The following is an 18,455-nucleotide window of genomic DNA, read 5'->3' as shown; positions in this document are numbered from 1 at the left end:
AAAACAATAAAAAAAATCTATGGTAAAGCGCTATATAAATGATGAAGGTGTGTGTGCCAGACAGTGAGGGACAGCCTCTGTGGTTGTTTAGCCTCTGCAGAGGGGAACTTCTGTTCACCAGGAGGGGGCTTTACCCTACATGGCAGAGGCATTCAGTCCCAAACAACGGCCTTCTTCGGAATGCTGGGAGGATGGAGGCAGGAGGTGGATATGAACTGATGCCATGCACTGAAGATGTGATGTAATGGTGTAAGGACAGGATCAGGGTGCTTTTTTGCAGTACAGTACATACATGTTATTGTATATGTTATTGTTTAATGTACAGCACAGTATATTGTAAAGTATAAAATAAAAGAGTAAAACAAAAATTCACAGCTCAAGATTTATTGTCATAGACACTGAAATTCTTGGACGCTTAAACCTGATAGGATAACATATTTGTAGTATAGACAGACGGATGGCTGAACATATAACAATGTATAATACATAAAAAAATAGAATAACAATAACAAACTATATATATATATATATATAAATTTAGTTGATATACATGTAAAATTTAGTGCAAAAATAGCAGCAGGATGAGAGACAAAACAGTTAGGAGTTCAAGATGTAAATTGCAGTAACCTGAATTAATTTCTATTGCAGAATGATCATGTGAAGTGTCCATATGCATATGTTTTAATGTATGCAATATAACTGAGAAGTGACTTCAGTGAAAGTGCTTTGTAGATTTATGAAAGGAAAAAAGGCAATACAGTAAGATGATCTGGGCTGTACATCACAGAAATGAACTGCTGACCCTAGTTCAGCTGATGCAGAGCATTAAATACTCACAAGACGAACATCTGTTTGCGTCAGAGCACGCAATGGCTGTTCAAACATGCCCTGAATAAACAGAACTAATCACTTCAATCCTGTTCCAGAAATAACCATAAGGATTCAATAAAGGAAATCTCATAATCTTAAACTTCACAGCCTTTCTTCCCCTGGTTAGAGGTGATGAATTTGAGGGATATCCCCTGCCAGTGCAGGCAGACTTCTTTATGGAAGAGGTCTGACCACATATGGCCTTGATCTGAAGCAGCGGCAGCTTCCACTTTCAGTCTTTTATCTATTCACATAATTTATAATGATGTGGAAGTTTCATATGCTTTACCCTGTTGGCAAACTCCAGTTTAGGATGGTAGCTGTGTTTTGGAATAGCTGGTGCAAGCAGGTCATTATTTGGTGATCAATCTACCATGTTCCAAAAACCAGCTTGACCACCACAAACTCGTACGGCAAGCTGGTATATAATCTGTTGCTAGCCCAAGATGATCAACCGGATTAGTTAAAGACCAGTTGGACCAGCAGAAACCACCTTAATATTGATTTTCTAATGGGAGATTTCTTTGAATGTTGTATTCCCCACAACTTTCCTCCACCCTAAGAGAAGAACATGAGCGCTGTTACCTGAGACACGGTGAGATAAAACAACTTAGGGTGTGGTCACCTGGAGGGCAGTGAGAAAACATTAAAGGATTATTTTATAAGACCAAGAATTTAAATACAATTATTTAAAAATCATTAAATAAATTAATACACACATAAATTCATCCTGCAATTAATTGAAGTGGCACAAATATCCCTGAAAGCTTTTCTAATACCTACGTCCATGCAGACAACCTACACCAAATCTATTAAAGGACAGCGATATTAGCCAATCACCACCGAGCTTTATCTAGTGGGCGGGTTTTAAGGGTTTGCGCACCAGCCAATCAGGCGCCCTGCGTCGTACTTCTTTTTATTTTTTTCCGTTACTGTGAAGTTTTTGCTGCCGATGCTCGTGCTGGCGCTTCTGCCTACTGGCCACTCTGGATAGCGGCCGTGAAAAAAACGGACAGAACGAGATAGACAAGGAGACACGGACTTTGGGGAGAGTGAACGGGGCAGGGGAAAACGAGGCAGCGACGTTAGTTTAGTGCCCATCGTTTTAAGTGCGCACGGGAGTGTTTACTGCAGCGCTCTGTGGGAGAGAGAGAGAGAGAGAGAGAGAGAGAGGAACAGCAGTTCAGAATGGATCACCATCAACAACATCATGATGATCACTATGATGGAGGGGAGATCGACTATATGCGGCCAGAAGATGACTGGGACCGGGATCTGCTGCTTGACCCCGCCTGGGAGAAACAACAGCGAAAGGTAACGTTACGCGTTATAATCTCTCCACACCGGTTTAAGGTGCAAAGGGAACTTGCAAAGCAGAAGAAAAAAACATATTGCAATATGGACCTTACGGTTATTCAGTTATGGGCTGCCTGTGAAATTGGCTTTGCTCTGCGACGCATGCATTAATTTGTTTATATTGTCTATATAATATTTGTTTCCCTTAAAACATGCGAGTACAGAAAAACAAAAGCTTATAAATTCTACATATTCCTATAGCACCAGCCTTCATTATAAGAAATTTAAGGAATAATCTGTTGAGGGATTGCGCATTCAGTCTGTCCATTCATTTGAGCGCTGTGACGGCCCGCCCCCAGTCAAACGATCCGGGACCCTGATCACCGGACACCGTGCGCCCACCTATTCTCCTCACCGCCAGCGACAGCAGCCTTTGCTCATATGATCCGCTGCGCTCGCAGAAAGCACGAACTCACTTTATTTAGAGTCACGGCACTCTTTAACGCGTGACCCGTGTAGCCTTGAGAATCATCCCGGTTCCGATTCCTCTATCGATTCCATTTCCCTAACGATTCTTTAGTACTTTTGAGGAAGTGTCTTCTGAAAGAAAATGCAATTAGTATTGTATTTGCAGTCCTCATGATGTGTACCAAATTATTACAATATAACAGATATAACAAATAACTGTAATAAAATGTTATGTTTAAGCTTTTGTAAATATGTATTTTAACTACACGCTGTCATATGAATAACTAACGTTAGTCAGTAACTACATGGACTAAGTCTAGTCTAAACTAAGTTTAGATTCACTTCGCATTCGCAAGTAATAATTTGTGGTTCAGAAAGTGATTCGGATTAATTTAAGCACCTCTTATATTGATTCAGAATTATTTTTGACTCATCAAAATGATTTGTTCATAGGAGTTGTTTGCTTGAGAAACGTACTTCGCTGATTCACTTCAAAGGAACCGGTTCATAAGAGTCGTTCGCTCGGGAATTGGACCATACCATCAGTTGCGGTGAACAGTTACAGTAGTTGCTAGAAAACATTGTCAGAGTATTTTAGTACGATGTTCAGTGCTCATCAGCAGTGCAATGCTCCGTTACCAGAAACAAACGGCATAAAAATCGCTCGGTTCCGGTGTTTAACGGTCCTGATTAAGAACCGGTTCTCTGTTGTCAAATCTAGGCCCATGCCAGCTCCGTTAACGCATTAACCGTTAGTTTAGGGAGAGGGGTGTTTATAAAAATCTCTCGGATGTGATTTTTTGCACAGAAGTCTAAAAACTATTTGAAATATGAGTGAAACATTTGTCGCTCCCACACGCTTTTCCTCCCCCTTGGAAAACGGGGAGGAAAAAAGAACGAGTGCTGGAATCTGCTGCGGTTTGGGCTGGGCTTGTCAGGGAGCGAGTCTGCCCAAAAATGGTAATAACAGACCCCGTACGCGGCTGCTGGAAAACTTTCCTGCGTTTCTTTTTTTTTCCCCTCGAAAGCTTGTAGACTCCTGAATGATGTCATCAGCTACCGGCGGGAAAGACTCATGCTCAGGTATGCGAGCAGAATCCTGCACTTCAGCTCCTACGATCATAAACCCGTGACAAAACCACCAGACCAGACATGTTCAGTCTTACCTAACTGAGTGTTAAGAGAGGAGATTAAACCACTTGAGAAGTTTTGGACTATTAGCCCAGTGCAGGATCATCATATTTTAAATTTAAGACACATTGACCGTTATGTATGTCATGCTATATGCATATGTGTGTGTGTTGGGTCAAATGGAAATGAGAGACACACAACTAGAAAAGGCCCTGAGGTGTTTTTTTCCCCTGTCTCGGTATATAGGCTCTACATTGTGATGAAGCATCATTTCCGACACTGTTCATTAACAACAAACACACACACATGTTTGCACCATACTGCCTATTAAACACCCTCTGTGACTTTAATGATGTGTGTGTGTGTCAGACAAATTGGTTATTGTTCTGCATTCTGACAGGGCTGAAAGGTCAGAAGAGAAGTGAAGTCTGTTCTGCAAACACACACACACACACTGCAGGTACAGAGTGCAGCCCTGACCCCCATCTCATAAAAGACATATGGACTAATTCAAATCTGGAGTAAATTTGAGCTGGCAAAGTGAATGTGTGTGAGAAACCATCTGATTAGCTGCAGTTTATGTTTATGCATGAAAGTATTTCAGCAAGTTCAGACTGGACCAATAGAATGAGAAACACACATTTTTTCAGTCTAATAACATCTGTGTAGGTCCGTGAGAATTTGTCTGCAATTTGAGAAAAAAAAAGAAAGGTGATTAAGCTTATAACAGCAGTGAGACCTTATGAACTCTCTCTCTCCTTTTTGTCTGTCCCCATCTGTGAGGTCAGATTTTCATTGTTTTTTTGTATACGTGTCCATTCCTGATGCTTTCTCAGCCAATCAGCGAAGGGTTACGGGGACTTCAGTTCCCACAGTTCAATAGCGAGATCTGTTAGGTTTCAGTGAATGTTCTGTTTTAATTTACACTACCTTTCAAAAGGTATGAGGTTTTTTTAATGAATACTTTTATCAGCAAGGACTCATTAAATTGGTCAAAAGTGACAGTAAAGACTTGTACACTTTTAGACGTTCTATTCCTCAAAGAGTCCTGAAATAAATGCTACACTCTTTCTAATAAATATTTGAAATTGTAATGATATTTTAAAATATAAATGTTTACATATATAAAAAGCAGCCTTGATAAGCATAAGAGATTTCTTTAAAAAAATAAAAATAAATCTTGACACTAAACTTTTGAACTGTATTATATGTGTTATTATATGTGTTCAGCTTCTGTTCTCACTCATTCGTATAGAAAAAAAAATCTGCATTACTAGTGGCACTAAACAGACAAAATTGCAAAAAAAAGGATTAAAACCCTCACAATCCCAAAAGTTGTGGCATTGGTTTAAGGCCCATTCACACCAAGGACGATAACTATAAAGATTACGATAAAGATATAGTTCTGAAAATCGCGTGAGCAACTGACTATATCGTCCCCTGGTACGGACGCTAATATCGTCATCTTTATAGTTATTATTCTTGGTGTGAACGGGGTTTAAGTCAATGTTGTTTCATTCAAACAAGCAGATGGCAGTTTTAGTTTTCAGCAAAGCTCATTTGAATGTGAAAATCTGATGTTGCATTCAAATTTGTGACAATGTTCGACAGAAGTTTTACCGCAGGTATTTGCCACTACCATTTGAACGTATGAAAATATTAATAAAAATAGGTTAAAGTAGTCTCAAGTGAACCAGAACAGACAGTGTGCATTTTAATAAGGGTTTGCTTGAGATTATTTTATAAACCTATTTGTATTATCATTTTCATACGTTCAAATGGTACTTGAACATTTGAACTGAAGTACTTTGAATTTCTAAATTACGTGTTAAGTATCCAGGGACCATCTCTCTACCAACTGTATCCTAACATCATCGTAGTGAATTTCCTTTAAAAAATGTAAAAATTCTGAAATTTGTCCTGCAGTGTGCAGACAGTTTTAGTGGGTTAAGTGTTTCCATACTGCAGTAGTTCAGTCTGCCTTGAGCAGGTTTTAAATGGTTCTGTTTACAGATCTTGATGCTCTGATAAGAAAAAATGTAGATCTTCAAAAACAGGAAACAGTTCAGCTCTAGTGAATCTGAATCAGTTACATATCATTGGGTTCTGAGATCTGTATCTATCTGACATTCTGCATTGTGCATTTTCTTGGTGTTCGTCTTCAGGGTAGTAAAGAGTTAAACTAGGTCTGCTTGTCGCAATCAATCCTCTGTTTTTCTCTATCTCTCTCACTTTTTCTCTTTCTCTCTACCTCTATTAGAGGGGTAAGCTGAGTATCGCAGTGGGATACAATGGCTGTTTTTAAGATGGTCTGAGGTGAGTTGAGTTTCCTGAAATCTGTCGCAGATCTCAGATCTAACAAGAATCTAAAATTCTCTGTAAAGAAGATACTGATATACACATTCCATCTCTACATCAATAACTTTTCACCATGTTTCTTTGCTGATTTTTAGGGAAAATCTGCAGTGTTCAGTGAAAGATAGTATGAGTACTATATTCTTAATGGTAGCTGAAAGCATAATCCAATTAGCCAAAATGTCTAATAAACCAGCTCGCAAGTGGCAGGGTGTGTGTAAAACATTGTGAATGGCATCTGTTTCAATTACATAGAGTTCTGCGGGGACAGATGCCATGTAGGCCTGCATATAACACGTGATATCCTTAGGAGTCATTGCATGCCTGATTGTTTTTACCACTTTTTTGAAAGATGGCATTTTCAGTTCTTGAGCAGAAGCCAGTGATGATACACCATTAGTATTTGATATTTTTAATGCTGTGCATTCAGTGCAGTTGTTACCAGTTGTAACAATTGGTTTGGATCCCAAAAATGGGATCCAAACCAATTGACATGGTCAGTGTTTTTTGTTTCTTTTATTTTAATTTTTCAAGGAATCAAAGAATTAACGGAAGAAAAGAGAGAAAGTAATGTATCTACAATTTGTTGTAAAGTAATGCCTTATATAAAACTATTTGCATATATAATTGTATTGTAATACACGTTAATATACACCACAAAGTAAAAACACGAGTCAAAGTGAGACATTTTACGTTTTTGTAGATTGAAGTCTGAAAATTTTTCAAAAGGCTTCCAGGATGATATTCACCCTCACCCTGTATGAATTTTTTTCATTTGTTGAACACAAAAGACGATGTTTTGAAAAATGTTGGTAACCAAACATTTTCCAGTTACCCACGAGCAACTGTTACCCACTGGTTACCCACATTCTTTATAATATCTTCTGTTCAGTAAATGTATAAGATGACAGTTTTCGGATTTTTGGTGAACTGTTCCTTTAAATTCATTCACACTATGCACACATTCAATCTTAGTCATAAGCCTAATATAATATGCAAAAAAACAGCTCTGTTAATGTCTTGTCACATTCAGTTATGAATTACATTCCATCAATCACATAAATCATGTGTTTTCCATTCCAAATATTGATATTTTGACAAGAAAGATGAATAATTTGCATCACTTATTTTGGTCATTTAACATTTCTTAACAGACATCTTAACAGTTGTCAAATATTAAAGGTTTAGCTACCAAACTTGCATTCACATTTGGCTTCTGTGAACAGTGAACTCTGCCTTCTTTGATTTGGTTGGCATCTCAATCATTTTGACATCAATGAATGCCGTTAGCCCAGTCTAAAACACTAACTTTCTGTCATCTTAACAGCAAACAGAGCAGCATCAAGAATATCAAATATTGGGAGGACAATTTGACCATATCTGATTATTGAGAACTACGGTGCTTACAGCCCTGCATGACATAGGCTCCATTTTATTGCTTTTCTGTAGCTTGCTATGTCTCACCATTCCTAATATTCACCCACTGATTCACTGATGTACAAATGCAATTGTTTTATTAAAAAATGTATTAGGGCAGGCTGAACAAAATCCTAGTACAGACAGTGGAAGATTAATGAAATGCTCAAATTAAGTTTGTTTCATGATTTCATTCAAAACAGTAAGATCATGTTTTATTCATGCATACGTATTTACTTTTCATGAGATAATGCGTCATTATTTCATAACATCATAAGCAGCATGTCTGTGAACGACAGCTGTCCCCACCAGAATGACATGCATGATGTCTCTGTCATTTCTTGCCCTGGTGATGAGGTACTTTATCTCTCACTGTGTTCTTTCAGCCAGTGAAAGAACAGCTTGTATAGCTCCACAATAGTGTAGAAAATGCTGCCAGGCCGAGATGCTGCAGGATGCAGTTTTTTGATGTGTGTGTATATGTGTGTGCGTTCTTAAAAAGTTTCTTTTATTACTGTGTTTGATCCTCCTTCGCCTCTGCAGTTTGCAAAGTCAAATATGTCAAGTCAGACTCTTTTTTTTTTTATCTTAGTGAAAGTCAAGGTCTTCATGCAAATCATTATGTGCCGCTCCTAACCTGATGATGTGCTCCAAATGAGGACTTTGTTCCTTGTGTCTGTCCGACAGACTAACCCAGAACCAGGCTTTATTGTTCTTCACATAAAACTGTATAGATAATGCAACATCGCCGGGAGCCGCTTTGAGTAAGTGTACACACATACACTGTGTGTGTTTTAAGTTTAATTAACATGAAAGCAGCGATCTGAGCAAGTCAGCGTTTAGCTCTAAGTAAAGCCGCTGACGTTTTTTTGTCGTGACGTATTGTCAAGTATGGTGACCCATACTCGAAATTGGTGCTCTGCGTTTAACCCATCCAAGTGCACACACACAGCAGTGAGTAGTGAACAAATGCACACACACACACACACACACACACACACACACCGTGAACACACACCCGGAGCAGTGGGCAGCCATGCTGCGGCGCCCGGGGAGCAATTGGGGGTTCGGTGCCTTGCTCAAGGGCACCTCAGTCGTGGTATTGAGGGTGGAGAGAGCGCTGGACATTCACTTCCCCCACCTACAATCCCTGCCGGCCGGGGACTCGAACCCGCAACCTTCGGATGACGAGTCCGACTCTCTAACCATTAGGCCACGACTTCCCCGTTGTTGATAAGATTATTGATGAGCCATTAAACTCTGTGTCTGGAAACGTGAAAATAACAGACAGGCTCACCTTAGGAGGGTATAGTGTGTGTGTGTGTGTGTGTGTGTGTGGGGGGGGGGGGGGGGGGGGTAATGTGGAATGTGTGTGGAACCGAGACAGTGGGCCGCGCGTCTCAGGGGCTGATCAGCACTTCCTGTCTGGAGGAGAAAGCCAGTCGACACCAACAAACAGCCCACTAACAGATAGATAAAGGGTGAGAGAAAGAGAAACAGATGAAAAAAAAATAGATTTTTACAAGAGCTATGTGTCTAATACTCAGGGATACGGGCTTGTTCAAAGCAGTAGGGATGTTTGCCTTAGCAAACAGCACTTATGTGAAAGATAAACCGAGACAGACAGGCATTTCTTCCATTGAAAGGGGATGATGTCATTGTCTGTGTGTATGCGGTCAGTATTTTGTTTAAACATGTAACAGCTGTTACACCTGTCGCACGTGCACACAGTGGGTGGAGCTGCACAGGCATTTGTGTGTTGAGAAGTTTCATTCCTGATGTCTTTTTCTGGCTCTCACACTGAGAATGAATGTACAGTGGCCCCAAAATGTATTTGGTCACTTATACATACATAAAAAATGTATGAATGGCATTGCATTAGGTATACCTAAATACCTAGACTGAACAACATACTAACTATTAATAAGGAGTTTATTGAGGCAAAAGTCGTAGTTAATTGTTTGTTAATTGCGACAATTGGACCTTAAAAGAAAGTGTAATCAAACTTTTAAAGGCCTTAATAATTTTATTTATTTGTATTTTATTTATTTATTTATTTTATTTACAGTCTTCTCAGATTGTGGTACACATGTCTGGTACTTAAAGATTTTTGAGTGCCCAGTGCCTACATACTTTTTGCGGCTGCTGTATGAGAGATGTTCTATAAAAACAGTTTTCACTATAGCTGTAAATAAACAGGTCATATGCTTGGCTTATGGGGGAGTTTGTTTATGTGTATGCGTGTGTCTCGGACCGCCTGATTGTTTGTAGGTTTTCTGGCATTCGTAGTTGCTATGGCAACCCCACGACAATGAGCTGAGCTGTGCTGTATTTCACACCAGAGAGAGAGAGAGAGGAGGAAAAGAAGGAAAGAAAAGGAGTGAAACAGAGGGTTAAAAAGAGCTATAATGAAGAAATATTTGTGGTGCAGGTGTGAGAGGAAATCTAGCAGCATTCCTGCTGAGTGAGCAGAGATCTGCTGCCTGTGTGACTATATTTACATGCATTTGTATGTGTGAGTATACATTTGCATGCCTCTGCATAGATATGTGCATGTGTGAATGTGTCTTTTTGTTTCGTACATTGTTGTGCACATAGGCTTAGTAGTGGTGGAAAGAGTACTGAAAATTAGTACTCAATTACCAGTAAAAGTACTGGTGTCAAAATGGTACTTAAGTAAAAGTACAAATTACTCATCTCAAAAACTACTCTCAAAAAGTACTAGTTACTTTTTAGCAGCAATATTTAATGAATTACCAAAAAATATTAATTCATATCTTTGCTTCTGGGTCCTAAAGCTCTGCCAGATGCCCCAAGAAAACAACAAACTGTGCTAATATACACCCACGATGCCATGTAATACTGAAAAATTATGACCCTAACCTTTATCTCCATACTGAAAACCCAGATGGCCAGACAGTGATTCAGCTCAAATATTAGTGTCTGAGACACTATGAGCACGGAGACTGTAGTGTGCACAGCAAATTTTTAAATGCTGCCAGTCCAGAGCGGAAGCAAATTTTCAGTTTTGATTAAATATTACGACAGCAGACTATTTTTTTCACGGTGTATTGACTTGCACGGTTTAATTATTCACCACAAGACTAGTCATGTGCACTAAAAAAGTAAGTAGGGTCATTTTTGATTTCATGACTTCAATCATTTTCAATACCGTTGGCAAAACTACCACATACTGTATACTGCCATATAGATATTTTAATATTTCAAATTGTTTTGTTCATCCATTTTCTGAAAGGCTAACATTATTTCAAGCTTTGAGTGGTTTAATCCAAGTCTTCTAAAAAAGACACGTTCACTTTATATGATGAACAGATTTTAATATAGGCTTTTAATTACATAGCCTCCATATAAACATTGATCAGTTACCATTACAAAAATCTCAATCTTAAACATTTGCTCATTCTGTGTATCTGTGTCTTTAAAATATGGTAACTTTGTTGCAAAAGCTTACCAAGAGGCTTGATTTCAAATCTGATTTCAAACTGAACTGAATTTACAAAAAAAAGACAAGTATACAGTCAGTAATAAAATTCTAAAACAAATGAGCTCAATTCAGTTGATGTATTCGAAATATAACAACACTACATTTTTATAAGCAGTGATTTAAGAGCCATATGGTATTTATTTAGATAAATGGAACATCAGATGGCTTTGATCTGTAATGTCTGTACAATGTAGTGATGCAGTTAGACTGACTAGGATATTTATATGTACAAATCAAACAAATATCCCATTAGAATATTCGAATGGGTTCTAAAGAGTCATGTGACACTGAAGACAGACAGTAATGGCTGCTTTGACTTCACAGAAATAAATGACATTTTAAAATATCTTAAAATATAAAACTGTTATTTTTAAATTGTATTAATTCAAAATATTACTCTTTTTTCAGATGTTTTTTGTTGTTGTTGCAGTTTTGGTGAGAATGAGAGACTTCTTTCAAAATCATTAAAAAACCCAAAACTTGTGAATGATAGTGTCTGTGTGCATTAGTTTTGAAATTTTAGCATTTAATTAGCATGCAGACAGCATCCTGTGCTTTAGCTGTTTGCATGGTGAATCCCTCTTAGAAAAGTTACTTTAAATTCATCTTTAAATTCATCCTTTCATTAAATTCAGTGCTCTGTCGAACTGTTCTTGAACAGAAGAACGCGTCTTATGTAAACACCCCCCTAAGAAAACCAGTCAGCCTAATTACACAGGACTTCTTTAAAAAACTATTAGTTGAATAGTCGCTTAGGCAGCCCGGCAGCTAGTTAAAAACATGTTGTTTTGCAACTAAAAGCGTGACATGCTACAGTGGGCACATTCAGGGATTTTTATGGGAAGAAATCTAGTTTTGTTGCATTGCTTACAGAAACTTATGGTAGCTCGTACTATCTTGAGTGTTTATTGTATCTCTAGTTTTAAAGCTTGTCTTCATGTTTAAGTGTGTATAATTGGTAGCTTTATAGCTTTTATTCTTTTACATTTTGATTTGCTTACTGAAGTTGGAATATTGCAGTCGTGACTCTCGTGTGTGTGCTTGCCAACCAGTGTCTCCACTTCCTCTTGAATGAATTTATAATCCTCCTGCTTGACTCACATTTACCTCCAGATATTCCCATGTTATGGCATTTCCTTTTAGTAGCTGCCAAATTCCACAATGTTTCTCACCTGACCTGCGGTCTATTACCCATAATCCATCATTAAACTGCACACCCCACCCCACCCGTGGGTATCGGCTGTGTCCCGTCATGTAGCAGTACCGTCTCTCCTCATGTCCAGATCTAGAACTTTCTCCTCGCCTCTCAAAGTTGGAACAAACTCCTGCGTTTACGTGCATTAGCTGAAGTGTCTCTGATTCTGTTAAGTGGGATATCAATCGTATTAGAGTGTGAGTGTGTTTAGCTTCTGTTTTGCCCCACAGCTGTTTCTCATCAGCTCACTAACATACCGAAGAATCCTGAAGCCACAGATACTCAGCACTGCCATGACAACCTCTGTCGAGCACTTGCCCTCCCCTACGCTCTCTCTCACTGTCACAATCAGGCATGGCTTTTAGATGAATACAGAATTACCAAAGTATTCAATGTAAGGGAAATTACATTTTCATTGATATTTTAAGAGTCTTGTACTATCAGCATAACTTTTGTGTGCTCTTTCAGGCTTTGTGTAGCACCGAGATTCTTCTGAAATGCTTACATTTATTTTCAACAATGTTACTTGCATTGTGTTTTGGCTTTATTTCTCTTCTAAACTTATAAATCACTCTTTTTTTTAGACGTTTACTGCATGGTGCAATTCTCATCTACGAAAGGCAGGGACGCAGATCGAAAACATCGAGGAGGATTTTAGAGATGGACTCAAACTCATGCTGCTCCTAGAGGTCATTTCAGGTCAGTGACCTCTAACCACAGTCCCACCTTGAACCCAGTCCACCCCTTTACCTAAAAAGTTTGTTACACAAAGTGTATAATTTACAGCATTAGCCGATAGAATTTCTTTCACATGTAAGCAAAATAGAAATGTGCGAAATATAGAGCGAAATATACTTAAAAACAAGCCAAATTGAATTGAATCAAGAACTTGTGGATCTAATCTGAATCAGGAAACTCTGCTTTCATCTCTGTGTTCATACAAATTTGCAACAATTTTTTTTTCTCAAAATAGAACTTGCATACTACAAGTTAGTTGATAACTGTCAGGAGTAAATATGTGATAAAAATATGTGCATGTTTAAGTCACCTGAGGGCAGAATGTTGTGTGTGATGTAATATTTAAATTCTTTCTCTGTAGGAGAACGCTTGGCCAAACCAGAGAGAGGAAAGATGAGAGTCCATAAGATCTCCAATGTGAATAAAGCTCTGGACTTTATTGCAAGCAAAGGAGTCAAACTGGTTTCTATTGGAGCAGAGGGTAGGTCCCCCCCTTCAGCAGTGACCTATATCCTGCAGGCTTCCAGGGTCATGAGTTCAGCATTTCCGCATGTGAGATCAATGACTATCAGACGCTCTGCCTGTATGTGATATGTACTTGTATCTCATGTCATATAAAGCCCCTTCCCATTACATACAGTAAATAGGTTAGACTTGCTGTTTATAGCTGACATATATTAGACCAATCTATAGTATGTGTGCATGCGTGTGTGTGTGTGTGTGTGTGAGTGTGTATTTTTCATGTTAGCTGTTCTCTCTCTCTCTCTATGTATAATCCAGAGCAGCATTCCAGACAGATTAGCCATCTACCAAAGCCTTTGACTTGTCTTGGTCACATACTGTTACCAGTTTGTGTGAGTGTATGTGTGTGTATGTGTGTGTGTGTGTGTGTGTGTGTGTGTGTATGTGTGTGCCTGGCAGAGCCGGGATACACTTAAACACACATACTGGGATGTGTGTAGAGTGTATTATGAGATTATTTTAAGAAGAGGGAGAGGAAACGCATGTTTACCTTGATATTTAAATGGGGACTTCCCATCCTCATCTATGTGTAAAAAAATAAAAACAAATAATTAAAATAAAACATGCCCTTTTGGGTACATGTTTAGCAGTTTTGTTTTAAAAGTATAACAAAAGTTTAGATAGTTTAGGTACATTGTTTTCATATCAAAGAAAGTAACCTAGCAAATCTATTCTACTGCACTTTCGACTCTATAACCTTGCTAAACAGTCAATGCTCACAACATGCTCTCTACAGTCCTAAATAATAAAGGTTAAATTATATTTAAGATATAATTGAATGAATGAAAATAATGTGTATTTGGGTTGGTGGAGGGATGCCAGAGGAATTTTCACAGTAGTGAAGTAAGCAGAAAATCAAAATAGAAAAATAAGTAATAATTAATTAATGAAGCATATTTGTAGAATTGTTTTTTTTGTGTCATTATTTTCATAACAATAAAGCATTTTTTACAAGTTGTCATAACTGTAATGCAAAATAAAGTGAAATGATAAAAATAAATAAAAACATTTATAAATGATGTGTATATTTCTAGAAAATTATATAGCTTTATGTAAATGGTAAACTGTGCATGTTTATTATATTTGCAAGTCTAATTTCTTGTCAATGCAGAGTTATCTGAATTATATAAGCTGCTTTCTGGTTCTGATATGGCTTTAGTTTGTAAAATGATCTCATTGTTGAGCTGTTACAGTAAATGTGATGCGGGTGTTTGTTCTGCTCAGAGATTGTTGATGGGAACGCTAAGATGACTCTGGGGATGATCTGGACCATTATCCTCCGCTTTGCTATCCAGGACATCTCAGTGGAGGGTATATAAATATCACACACACACACACACACATGCACACACACACTCAATCACACAGTCTCACACACACACGCACACATGCACACACACTCTCTCACACACACACACGTTGGTTTTTGTGGTTTATGAGGACTCTCCATAGGCGTAATGGTTTTATACTGAACAAACTGTGTGTGCTATTGCCCTACACCAACCCTACACCTAAACTTAGCCCTCACAGGAGACTTTGTGCATTTTTAGATTTTCAAAAAAACACCATTTAGTATGTTTTTAAAGCCTTTTGAATTACGGGGACATAGGCAGTGTCCTCATAAACCACCTTCATACTGTAATACCTCTGTCATACCCATGTCATTATACAAATTTGTGTCCTCATAAACCACATAAACATGCACACACACACACACACACACACACACCCACACACATATATACATACATACGTTTCAGTTTATAGCCTAAGTGATGCATTAGATCTTGAAGAAAAAAGGCAGTAGGCAGGCAGTTTGTGTGTATTAAATAACATGAGAGTGAACAGAATGGCTGACTAAAAATACAGTTCTGCTCTTTTGGATTTCTGAATATTCATTGTTTAATACAAACGTAATGTCAGGAATGTGTGAGTCATTTAAAAGACTATTTTATCTTTCCACTCCTGAGATTCCATTTCATACAAGTGTGTCTGTGTGTGTTGTGTGTGTGTGCGCAGAGACCTCAGCTAAAGAAGGCCTGTTGCTGTGGTGCCAGAGAAAAACTGCTCCCTACAAAAATGTCAACATCCAGAATTTCCACATCAGGTGAGCAGACAGGAAATGAGCATTAGAGAGAAGCAGAGTGAATGATGGGAAAAGATCAAGACTGACAGAGATACTGCAACTGAACGCTGAGCTACAGCATCATATATTACATTTCTTTTTCTGTCTCTCTCCCTGTCAGTTGGAAGGATGGATTGGGCTTCTGTGCACTCATTCACAGACATCGTCCAGAGCTCATTGATTACGGGAAACTGCGCAAGGTGAGACATTACCAGAACCTCTGACCACATATAGAGACCAGCAGTATGAAAGACCATAACCCAAGCTTTGATGTTTGCTCTCGGTCAGGACGACCCTATGACTAATCTGAACACCGCCTTTGATGTCGCTGAAAAGTACCTGGACATCCCTAAGATGCTGGATGCAGAAGGTGAGACATGTAGAGGACAGGTTTCTTTCTGTTCCACTTCACTGTGAAATTAGGTTAGACCTCTGTCTAAATATAGAGCTGTAGGAGGACTGCAGGTATGTGTGTAGGTTGAATTTCACCCCATTACTGCAGGCAAGATTGTGGATGTATCCTTAACATAGTCTGTTCGAAAGGATTTTTAGTATATTATTTGTGACCCTAGACCACAAACCAGTCATAAGGGTCAATTTTTTTGAAACTTCCATTGATGTATGGTTTGTTAGGATAGTAGGATAATTCCAGGCAAGTCACGCCAAACTGCCTGAGCGCAAGGAATTGTGGTAGCTAGATGTAAACAAACCAGCATGGCGTACCGTACGGGGCTTATGCTCATTTACAATCATTTCTACCGCCAAAGGTGCTTCCTTGCTTATTTGAGGGAAACGGAAGAGGAAAAACGGCGCATAAGGCAAGAGAAGCTGTTATATCTTTTATTTTGCGTTATTTGAATATTTGGAAATGCATCCATAGAGGCTGCCATTGTTGTTTCGCGGGCTATGTGACGTCAGAGCGCGGAACTGGGAGTACATTGATCTAGAGTTAACGGGTTTGTCTGCCATTCCAGTGCACTTTCACGGGTAGAAGGTTGGAAAAACACAGGTTACGGGTTGCCTGGAACGCAGCATTAAGCCCTGTGTTTCCCTGTCTCTATCGTCTGGTCTTATACATCATTTCTATGTTTCCATCTTCCCAGTTTTCCTTGGTTTTTTGTTTCCATGAAAATCCTGTTTGATTTGTATCTCCTCGTTCCCTGACTCCAGCGGATCGTGACAATGATCATTACCTAATATCCTAATGATTTTTGGCATAAAAGAAAAATCAATAATTTTGACCCATACAATATATTGTTGGCTATTGCTACAAATATACCTGTGCTACTTGAGACTGGTTTTGTGGTCCAGGGTCACATTTAGATTGTTGCACTGTTGCACTAGATTGATGTTCCTCAAACATTTTTAAATCCTAAGTATTAAGCTTGTGCAATGAATTCAGCCCGAACGGCTTGACACACAGCTTTGGTGTTCTGTTCTTAACTTATACTTTTTTTAAAACAAATTTAAGATCAAAGTTAGAAAATCTTTCATTGATGTACATTGATAGATTGTTTAGCATGCGAGATGGCAATAATATTTGCATAATGAATTGAAATGGGTCTTCGTTCGTACATCTATTTGCATACTGAACTGTCTTTTCTTTTTTGCAACTTTCTACTTAAACATAAAGCCACTTTACACATAAAAACAGTGTCAACATTTTTGTTTTTTAGTTCACACAGATTCAATACACAAATTCACAAACAATACATAAATTCACATTTCTACGTGCCCCAACACAAAAAATAATACATTTTATTTTAAGTGTAGCAGTTCCAGAAACAGTGTAATGTCCCAGAAAAAAATATTTATACTGATTAATATATTTTTTACATTTATAGTATATATACTAATATATATTTAGTATAATTCCCTCTTAATATTTGTTTATTTATTATAATATGTCATGTTTATTATATCAATAAATTTCTTTAATTGAACTTTTCATTTTTAATGAAAGCTATAAAGAATCTCCACAAGCTAGATAAAATTGTCTTGGTGACATTTAAACAAGCATAATTTACATCTGGACATTTTATTTATAACAAAAGGAGAAAAGTATCAAGTGTCTATACTGGAACATTTCATTTACACAAAAACCAAAAACCTAAACTTACCAAAAACTATAACAGCTATTTTGTTGGATCAGAAGCATTTGTTTGCTTAAAGTATTTCCTTCAGTAAAGTCAAAACTTGTTCAAACATTTTGATGAGTAGCTTAATTTTAGATTGACTACAATAGTTTCATATCCATTCACATTAACAATGCTTTTCTTTACACAGGAAGTCACCTCAGATGGGCCTCTGAAGTGTGTGATGTGCTCTGATTATTCATTTATTCTCTCATTACTTTAATATCACCCCCTTCTTTCTCTACAGATATTGTTGGTACAGCCCGTCCTGATGAGAAGGCCATCATGACCTACGTTTCTAGCTTCTACCATGCCTTCTCTGGGGCGCAGAAGGTATCGCAGGGCACCCCTTTCAAAGTCATGAACTTCTACACTCACCCAATACGTCCCTCCCCTCACTCTGTTTCTGCTCACTGGGTTTTGTGATCACCAGTAGCAGTGATTACTGGCTGTCGTGGTTTCCTACTCTCCTAACAGTCTGGCTCTCTCTGACTCTTTGCAGTGCTAAGCTCCGCCCCTCAGGGCTCATGCTCCTCCTACAGTTGCATGAGTCTTTCCACCTGTTGCATGAAGGAAATGAAGTCTTATGATGAAGGCATGAGTGTGTCTCCACTCCAGTCTCCTAAAGAAATACTCAAACGTTCCCGGAGTCAACGAGACTTCCTGGAGACCTCTTCATGCCTTGTATCATTTCTGTAG

At 38.3% G+C, this 18,455-nt stretch overlaps 1 protein-coding gene across 5 annotated transcripts in view; it reads left to right on the top strand.

Annotated features, from left to right (window-relative positions):
- Window positions 1-1,779: 1,779 nt before the first annotated feature.
- Window positions 1,780-18,455, top strand: part of LOC306884679 (alpha-actinin-1) — a 29,392-nt gene continuing 12,716 nt past the window's right edge. For 2 of the 5 annotated variants that reach the window (XM_079440775.1, XM_079440777.1), the window contains exons 1-8: window positions 1,799-2,184; window positions 12,821-12,935; window positions 13,336-13,455; window positions 14,721-14,807; window positions 15,516-15,603; window positions 15,743-15,821; window positions 15,910-15,991; window positions 18,004-18,089. In XM_079440775.1, coding sequence (XP_079296901.1) covers window positions 2,059-2,184; window positions 12,821-12,935; window positions 13,336-13,455; window positions 14,721-14,807; window positions 15,516-15,603; window positions 15,743-15,821; window positions 15,910-15,991; window positions 18,004-18,089 — 783 coding nt within the window. In that variant the 5' untranslated portion in view covers window positions 1,799-2,058. Of the gene's footprint in view, window positions 2,185-12,820; window positions 12,936-13,335; window positions 13,527-14,720; window positions 14,808-15,515; window positions 15,604-15,742; window positions 15,822-15,909; window positions 15,992-18,003; window positions 18,090-18,455 lie in introns of all 5 variants that reach the window. The other 3 variants (XM_079440774.1, XM_079440776.1, XM_079440778.1) reach the window with 3 other exon arrangements.

This window comes from Barbus barbus (assembly GCF_936440315.1).
Source record: "Barbus barbus genome assembly, chromosome: 18".
NCBI lineage: Eukaryota > Metazoa > Chordata > Actinopteri > Cypriniformes > Cyprinidae > Barbus > Barbus barbus.
The sequence above is the reverse complement of the archived record's forward strand: the minus strand, read 5'-3'. Positions and strand labels throughout refer to the sequence as shown.